At 56.1% G+C, this 9264-nt stretch overlaps 1 protein-coding gene across 3 annotated transcripts in view; it reads right to left on the bottom strand.

Annotated features, from left to right (window-relative positions):
- Positions 1-415: 415 nt before the first annotated feature.
- TSPAN11 (tetraspanin 11) overlaps positions 416-9264 on the bottom strand; it is a 71167-nt gene continuing 62318 nt past the window's right edge. The window contains exons 8-9 of one of the 3 annotated variants that reach the window (XR_003720437.2): positions 1376-5177; positions 416-1037 (exon numbers count right to left, since the gene is read on the bottom strand). Coding sequence is in view for 2 of the 3 variants with exons in the window: in XM_002798528.4 (XP_002798574.3) it covers positions 5118-5177 (60 nt within the window). In the remaining variant the exon portion in view is untranslated. 3 annotated transcript variants of the gene reach the window in all.

Genomic DNA, 9264 nt, shown 5'->3' with positions numbered 1-9264 from the left:
TCTGCATCTGCTGCAGCCAAGCAGAGGGTGCCGCCTGCAGTGGAAGGAGCTCACTGCAGGTTCATGAACAGATGCTGGTTGTGCGTCATGGTAAATGGTATGAAAACATGACTGACTGAAGGGAGGAAGCCTGAGGAGGAATAAAATTTAAGTACATGTGTTTGAGCCTGGCTCTCTGTTGCAGCCAGGAGCTAATGACACTTGTGAGCAGGAGAAGTCAGTTCAAACACAACAGTGATGAGGGCTGACAAAAGAAGGGTAAGCAGGACCGTATCCAATGTGGCCAATGGTTTACTTATAGGGAAGCCGTGGCTAATATGGCAGCTTCACGATGTAGCAGTGGGTCACAGTACATCTGATGAACTGATGGTCTGGGGCTTCCTTGCAGAGGAGAAAAACAACCAACAGAAGTTAGTCCTAGATACAATTCCTTTATTATCATTATCATGCCCCGTAGCACACGAAAGCTGGGCTTCCACCGAGTTCAGGTAAGAACAGGGGTATGTTTACAACGAGAACAATTTCTCTATACACACTAGGTTAAGACATCCGTTTCTAGAATACTGTGATGACCCACATCCATGAGCCAGCTGGTTCCAGGAGTCCGTCCGGCCTCACCAACATTGGGCTGTCTGGAATAATGGCTGGCACTTGCACAGGACAGGGCATGGGGAGCAAGCCTCAGGTTTATAAGCAGGGCTGGGCACTGCTGAAATAGGGGAAGGGAGCAGCCAGAATGTAGCAGGTTCTCCCAAGGCATGTAGAAGTTGGTGGGAAAATGGGGCTGGGGTGTGTAACTTGTCCCCTTCCAGGAAGGGACCCAGGCACCTGGTCTTCTGGCCAAGATTACAGGCCATCCAAGAGTCCTCCAGGGAAGAGCAAGCACTGCACAGACGCACAGCAGAAACGCTTTCCTGGCTGGCCATGAGCTGACCATGGTGACATGCTTCACTCCCAGCCCCCAGTGGTGGAGCGAGTCGGGAATCTCGGCTGCTGCAGGTGGCGCTCAGCTGGACAGCCTGAGGTACTCATGAACCCTGAGCGTTGTGACATATAAAGGAGGGTGGCTGCATCTTCCTTTAGGGTTTGGTCTAAAGCAGTCGTTCTCAAAGTGTGGTTCCAGGGCCAGCAGCTGCAGCTCCTGGGAACTTGTCAGAAATGCAAAGGATTGGTCTTGCCCCCTCCTGATGAGAAATTCTGGGGGTGGGGCCAGCAATCTGTTTGGAAAAGCCCTTCCAGGTGATTCTGATACTCACTGAAGTTTGAGAACGACTGGTTTAGACGCTTGGTCACCATACCCTCAGTGGATGTGAGCCTGCCCCAGCAGCCATGCAAAAGACTGGCATTCCCTCCTCAGCCCCAGAGTGGCCAGTACCTCAGCATGTTTTCCAGGTGGGTGACAGGGTGGGCGGTGATGACAGCGACTGTTCCAACTCACTTCTCCAGCCTCAAAACCCTGAAGAGGGCCCAAGTAGCAGATTCTGAAACCACAGCTGGCTCCAGGGCAGGAGGGCCCCGAGGCACATCACAGTGATCTACCATGTTCCCCCCATACCCCACAGGGCCGTGCTGGGCCCTTCTGGATGTAAACAGCTCTGGCCGTGCACAGCACAGGCTCGCTGAGAGAAATCACACAGGGTCCACCCCAGAGCCCCAGCAACAGCAGGTGCTCCACGCGGGGGCTAGAAAGAAGGCAGAAAAGGGCCTCACCTGAAGGGGAGGTGGTCAACGCATCCCCAGAGTGCCCCTCCCTGCCTGCCCAGGGTGGCTCCGGAAGTGGGTGTGACCTGAGGGGTGACCTCCATGTGGACATGAGATTCCGCACTCTGCATGAAGGCCCTGAGGGCTGAGGGACAGTCCCTGCTATTGCTTTGGGGTTAGTGTTGCTACTTGGGGTGATGGGCTGGGTGGTCGTCATGAGCCTTGGCGCTTTGGGCTCCTGGCTGCTGCCTGAGCCCCTGTACCCGGAGGGCCCAGCTGTCAGCCTGAAACGAGCCAGGCTTCCGCATCTCCGGCACATGTGCCACGGGTGCTGCTTTGTGACAGTGCCCCCCGAGTGACACTCTGTTCCTTACTGACAGCCCGATGGCTCATTATGGAGATGGAGAACTGGGGGACACTGAGGAGAGGGGTTCCCGGCCCAGCTTTCCTTCCTTTTCCCTGGCTGGGGGTGGCAAGACAACTGCCATGACCACTGACAGACAAGTCTTAACTTTGCCCAGCCTTAACTTCCTCATTTATAAAATGGGGGAAGTAACGCCCTCTTACTGGGGTAACTGCAAGATAAGTATTTATGGTGACAGATTCTAAGTGCACGGCAGGACCTTGGTAAACACAAAAACATGCCTGGACACACTCCTCACTTACTCTGCCTGAGGGGCCCTGGACATGGGGCTAGGGTTAGGGAAGCAGGAGGGAGAAAGAGAATGGACACAAACATTCCACCCCCTCAGCCAAGGCCATGTTTCATTTTTGCTGGCTGTCCTGACACAGGTCACCCGGGGGACTCGGGGACGCGCCCTTCTCCCTTAGTGTCTGCCCCTGCAAGCTTAGGGAAGGGCAGCATGGTGTGTGCAGGGCAAGGATGTGCCCAGGCCAGCTGGGTGGGATCCCAGCTCCTGATGCTGCTTTCCTGGGGCCCTGGCGTACAGAGGCCTTTTGCCCACACAGGACTGATGGTGACATTCCACAGGCATGTCCTCTCTCTCCAAGGAACTCAAGGCTGTACCAGCTTCCAAACACGGGCCCGGGAGGAACTGAACTGGACATGGAACTGTACCCTGGTCAGCAGGAAGGGCACACCCCACTGGGGACCACATGGTTGGCTCTGGACTCCAGCCACTGTACACTCCCAGGCAGAACCTGCCCTATCCTGGGCCTCCATTTCCTCTAACCCTGTCTGATCTCCCAGGCTGTTGGCATGGCCAAGGAGGTCAGATTTCCAGGCCCTGGGTTGTTCTACCACTGTCTGCAGCTTGGACAAGCCATTCTCTAAGAGGCAGTCTGGCTGGACGACACACAGGGCAGGAATCACAGCTAATCCTGCCCCAGTAAGGCTGGACCAACTATCCCATGGGGCTGAGGCAGATGGGGCACGCTCTCCTGGGCCTGCCTTCAGTGACAAGGCTGCGCACAGGGCACCTGCCTGCCACCTGTCTTTCATCCCCACTAGGGCAGACGACAGGTAAGGCCCCAGCACCCCGTGCCCACTGCCGCCTCCCCTTGGCACCCCAGCAGGAAGAACATGGCTCTAGCCCAGTACCCCCTCTCTCTCTCCACTCTCCCTCTGTAGTAAGATTTGTCAGTTGTGATCTCATCCTTCAGGGAGCCTGGGAGTCACAGCCTGTTTTCGATTATCTGCACGAATTCCAGGAGGTTGGAGAGCAGCGCAAATCATGCACTACACCATTTCTCTCTGCCCTGTGCAGTCTGGGATATCTGGTCTTCCTTTTAATGAATTTGCATTGGTAACTCCAGGGCCTTTTAGGCAGGGGAGATAAACCAGCCTAGGCTCCAAGAAGCCACTGGACAACACCCAGAGAAGAGGAGGCAACCGGCCCCGAGGCTGGGTTTCCCTCTGTCCATGTGGGTACTTCCTGTGCTGAGGATGCAGCTTCTGGACAGTTCAGGGCTCTGTTGGGGTCAGCACTGCGTGGCCTTGAGGCCACTCCTATGTATGGGAGAGAGAGCACCCCTGCCCCAGGACTGGCCTAGGTCAGCAATGTGCTCACCACAGTGCAATTTGGATCAAGCAGGGAGGCGAGCTGGGACCTCTCTCTGTCTTGGCCTTAGCACAAGGTACCCCCCTTCGTAGAGGGGAAGAGGGTCCCGCTCTGGGGAGAAGTGTAGGACCTGGGGAGGGTGGAAGCCAGGTATGGTGTTCTTGTGTAGTGAATGGGCTGCCCCCTTGTAATAGCCATTTGGGGGGTCCCTATGGGTGTTGTACAAAAAGCTGCCAGCATGGATACTCTGTATTTTCTAGGATTTTCTTTCCGTTCTCCCTTATTACTGGGGAAAGTTCTTCCTGAAAATTCCCTGCTGAATTTAGTGATGCAAGAGAGAACCTGGGGGAAAAACTCTGTCCACTCTAGGATGGGTGGGAAGGGAAGCAGAGCGGGACCCCCTGGAAGCAGTGCGGTGGCCACGGGGTCAAGGAGAGGGCCCCAGGAAAAGTGAGGTTCAGGCAGATGCCCCTCTATTCAGAGCTGCTGCTTCTCAACGGCTCCAACTTTGCAGGGCTGCGAGTTGGTCCACTCCAGATGTTTGACACCCACCAACATTAGGAACTGAAGATGGTCTGCAAACCTGGTGTTCCTGAGAATCAGGCCCCAGAACAGGAGATCCCTGGGGGGCATATCACTAGAGGCCAGGGCTTGGGGCCATGGTCTCCCAGGGGGTTTCTCCCGGGAAGGCTGCTAGGCAGGTGCAGGGCTCTGCTCCTAGTGTAGCATGTGCTGGTGTGGCCACCTTACCCCCTGCTTCCTGCCAGGGCGGCTCTACCCAGCCTGTGGCTGCCCTACCCAGGCCTCCCCACTCCCAGGCCCTGCAGGAAGGAGGCCAGCAGGACATGGCTTTCCAGGTGAGGCAGTGTGGAGAGCGGGCAGGTCAAAGGGCAAGGTCTTCCGGAGCGGGGGGTGGGGGGGTAGTCAGCCCTCCCTGCCCCACCCATGCATTTTTCAGAAACAACAAGGTCAGGGCTTCTGAGCATGGGTGGGGGAAGCCCCTGCTGAATGCAGGAGTGCCGGGGTTCCTGGGTTTTCTGCCTATTCCAGGTTCAGGGGTTGGGAGGGAGCAGAGAACTCAACTGCCACCATCTCGTAGTCCACGGGTGCCCCTGTGCCTGGTGAGGGGCTCTGGTTGTCTCCTGAAAGGATCATTTCCCTGCCCAGGATCTGGCCATGGGGGCTGAAAATGGAGGAGAGGGGGCCGAGGGTCCCTGCCTGGGTGGGCACAATAGAAGCTATGGTCTCAGGCACTTGGTGGATTTGCAGGAGCTGGGCACAAAAGAGGGGGTATCTATGGCCCTAGTGGAGCTGGTGCTAACTCTGCAGGCCTTGCAGATGGCATGTGGCCACCTGTCGTCCTGAGGGGCAGTTGGAAGACGAGGTGGTTGGCCATTAGTAAAAATGCCGCTGGAGCCTCCGGTGCAAGCAGCAGGTGAGAACCATCCCGCAGATCTGCCAGGTGGAGAGAGCAGAGGAGCAAAGAGAAATCAGAACTCATGGAAGCTGCTGACCCCGAGGGCCCTGGAGCAGTGCTGCTCACTTGAATCCCCTGGGGCCTGGACAAAGGGCAGATTCCTGCTCAAAAGGTCAGGGTGGGGCCTGAGATTCTGCATTTCTGACAAGCTCCCAGGTGATGGCGGTGTGCATGGGGGAACCACATTCTGCCATCTACTATCCAAGAGCAGGGCTTTGCACACTTTAATGGGCATGAATCATTTGGGGACCTCCTTATTACAATTCTGCAGGCCTGGTGGCAGCCTGAGGGTCTGCATTCCTAGCAAGCTCCCAGTTGATGCTGCTGGTCTGTGGTCCTAGATCTCCAGAGACGGCCTGATTTAATTAGGCCCTGAGAGTAACATTTCCACTCCCTCACCAGAGCTGTCTGAAGTGTACTGTCTCTCTAGGAAAGAGTCTGCCTGCGTTTTGCTGTCCTTGGACTCCAGAGCAAAACTCAGGTCCATCTTCGATGCTCTGGCTGGTGTACAGGAACCATGGGGGAAACTGAGGCTCTGGGAGGAGCCCGCTGAGCTGTCACCCTGTCAGTCAGCATAAAATGATAAGAGCTGGTGAGCTCACCCTGTCAATCAGTGTAGAACGCAGCACCAAGCCCAGGCCCCGGGAGTCCTGTCTGCCAGCCCTTCTGTCGGTATCCACAGGCTAAACAAGAAGGGGCTGGATCATCTGGTCCAAAGCAGACACAGGCCTGGGAGGATCACCCTGCACACCCCTTCTCACTTCTCCCACTTCCAGAATGCAGAGGAGCTTTTATTCTCCCTCCTTGCTCTTCATGGCCCCCCTCTGCCTTCTTCCTCCTCTTCCTCTCCTCCCTCCCACCCAAGGACGCATTGAGGGTAATGTGATTATGATCCTGATAATGACGATGGCATGTTGTTGGATCTTGGCTGTCTGCATACAGGAGGGGGCGCTGGACTACAGCAGCCCCATGACTGTCCCATGGTACCTGGGGTGAAGGTGGCTCCCCTAAGTATTGAAACAGTGTCCTGACTTTGCTAGCAGCTGCTGCTGCCCTGACCTTGCTGGTGCAAACCTGGACGCAGGTGGAGCTCTATCCAGCGGGAGGAGAGCAGGCTGGTGGAGATGTGTGTGTCCCGTACCCAGTCTCTGACAGTCTAGCTGGGGGAGGTAGTATGGGAGGGGTCCATCTCCTTCCCCTCCTTCCTCCTCTCCATCCCTCCCAACCTGGAGGACACTGTGGAGCCTGAACACTGCTTTCAGCCTGCAGACTTGGTGTTAATCCACCTGGGGCCTCAGGCTGAAAGGCGGCTTAGGAGGTTATCTCATCTCCCGCTAGCTTTACGCAGGCAGCTGTCATGCCATTCCACCCGTGCAGGTGTCCCTACCTCATGGTTTGATGATTCTCCTGTGGGGTTTTCTGGATCTTTCTTATCTGTGCTAAGAGGGAGGCCAGAAGGGAGCTGTTTGGCTGGCACGGGTTTGTGCTGGAAACCATATCTGCATTGCCTGCGGTGTACGTCTCCTGCTGGGGGAGGGCTGGAGGGGCCGTGCTCCCGGGCAGACAGGGTCCTGTGTGAGCTGGGTGTTCCCAGGGAGCCTCCCAGGACAGGCACAGTAAGGGGCAGAGGTGTGTGGGCCAGATTCTCATCACTGCGTCCACATGCACACACACACATGTGCACACCACGCCAAAGCATGTGGAGGGGTACAGGATGCCACTCAGTCTGGTTCCTGAATAAGCATTGCCATCTCCCTCCTGACAGAGGACACTGAGACACCATCACGGATGGCTCCTGCAGCCAGCAGGGGGCACGCAGAGACAACACGAGGCCAGCTAACCGCAGGCGCTGCAGGTGGCAGATGGGGTCGGGCTCAGCTTGGAGGCCCAGCCACACGGTGCCTGGTGCTGTCTTCCGGCAGCTGCCTGTGTGTGACACTTGGCCACACATGCGACATTTTTTTTTTTTTTTTTTTGAGACGGAGTCTCGCTCTGTAGCCCGGGCTGGAGTGCAGTGGCCGGATCTCAGCTCACTGCAAGCTCCACCTCCCAGGTTCACGCCATTCTCCTGCCTCAGCCTCCCGAGTAGCTGGGACTACAGGCGCCCGCCACCTCGCCCGGCTAGTTTTTTTTTGTATTTTTTAGTAGAGACGGGGTTTCACGGTGTTCGCCAGGATGGTCTCGATCTCCTGACCTCGTGATCCGCCCGTCTCGGCCTCCCAAAGTGCTGGGATTACAGGCTTGAGCCACCGCGCCCGGCCACATGCGACATTTTTAACAGGGAGGCCGTCCTGCCTTCAGCTTCCTCTGAGGCTTCTGAGTCAGCACCTGGCTGTCAGCAGAGGGCATGAAGGAAGGGCCAGGGAGCGTCCAGGAAGTCATTCCAAAATGATCGTTCGGTTTCCCTTTTAATGATCTGCAGATCCCAGTCTCGACTGTCTTGTGAGTTTTCTATGCTCTGAGACACGTTTACATTTGCAAGGTGAGCATGTTGGAGGTGGGCTAGGTTCTACTCGAGGCTACACCAGTGGCCTGTGTCATGTTGGGTACAGTTACCTCCCTCTCTGAGCCTCAAATCCCCCTCTGCCAATAGGAAAATATCCAGTCTGTACACTGGTTTAGGGTCTTCCTTGGTGAGATTCTTTAAAAACTAGAATAACAGAAACCAACAGCACAACACCCAGTCCTTCCAACACCCCAATCCTTTGAGAGGCCAGGCAGGGTAAAGACCCCTGCTCCCCACCTGCAAGCCAGGGCTTTGCACATGCCATTCCCTCACCCTGGCTCTTTCCCCTCTATCGGGCTTCTTCAGGACTTAACGAGATATCACTTCCTCCAGGAAGCCTTCCCTGACCTCCCGTGACTGGTTAGGGCCACTGATGTTTGCTTCCTAAACCCCAGGGCTCCTACTAACACAGCACTTAGCACTGCACTGTGACTGCCACACACTTATCTGTCCCCTTCCTTCAAGTAAAATCTCCCTGGAAGAAGGGATAGTACCCTGCCTGCAATGGGGCCTGGGCACTGGGCACAGCTCCTGGCACACAGAAGCTCTGTTCCAAAGTAAACACAGCCTCCTCTGCCGGCTGCCTGGGCGGAGGCTCCTAGGACGCTGATGTGAGGAGGGCTGCAGGAAAAGGCCTGGGCTACTCTGACATTTTCAGTGAAATGTTCCCCAGCCAGAATATTCTAGAAATTAGCTTCTAAAATTACCTCAAAGTGGAGTGCCTCCAGAGTCTACCCACAAGAGGGGAAGCTGGTGCAGAGGAAGCAGAGGAAGCAGGCCCGTGAGCTGGAGACCTGGCCAGCTCTGCCACAGCGGCTGTCACCTTCAGCAGGTGACTTTCTGGTGAGGCTTCATGTCTTCACATGTGCATGAATGAGATGAGCCCAGGGACTCTGAACCCTAAATGCACGTTTGACCCAGCTGGGAGGCTTAAAAATACCTGTGCACAGACCCCAGCCCAGACAATCCAAGCCAGTCTGTGGAGAGGGGGCCAGAGCAATGTGTTTTGTTTGTTTTGTTTTGTTTTAGACCGGCGTGGAGTGTAGTGGCACAATCTTGGCTCACTGCAACTTCCGTCTCCCTGGTTCAAGGGATTCTCCTGCCTCAGCCTCCCGAGTAGGTGCGATTACAGGTGCATACCACCATGCCCAGCTAATTTTTTGTATTTTTAGTAGAGACAGGGTTTCACCGTGTTAGCCAGGATGGTCTCGATCTCCTGACCTCGTGATCCGCCCGTCTCGGCCTCCCAAAGTGCTGGGATTACAGGCGTGAGCCACTGCGCCTGGCCGCAATGGTATTTAAAAACCCGATTCTAGCATGCAACCAGGACCGGTGGCACTGGTCCAGGGAGTCTGTAAGGCCTTTCCAGGCGGAAGAGTCTGATCAGGGAGTACCTCAGCGCTGTGATGATCCTGTCCAGGTCTGAAACTGCCTCTGGTGTGCTGCTCCATGACTGACGTGGGTGAGAAGCCTGGGAGGTCTCTGCTGAGGGGATAGGTGCACTCCCAGAATGCAGAACCTCAGCGTGGAGGGGCCTCTGCCCCTCCTCTCTGCAGGGA

The sequence above is a fragment of the Macaca mulatta genome, chromosome 11 (assembly GCF_049350105.2).
Source record: "Macaca mulatta isolate MMU2019108-1 chromosome 11, T2T-MMU8v2.0, whole genome shotgun sequence".
NCBI lineage: Eukaryota > Metazoa > Chordata > Mammalia > Primates > Cercopithecidae > Macaca > Macaca mulatta.
The sequence above is the reverse complement of the archived record's forward strand: the minus strand, read 5'-3'. Positions and strand labels throughout refer to the sequence as shown.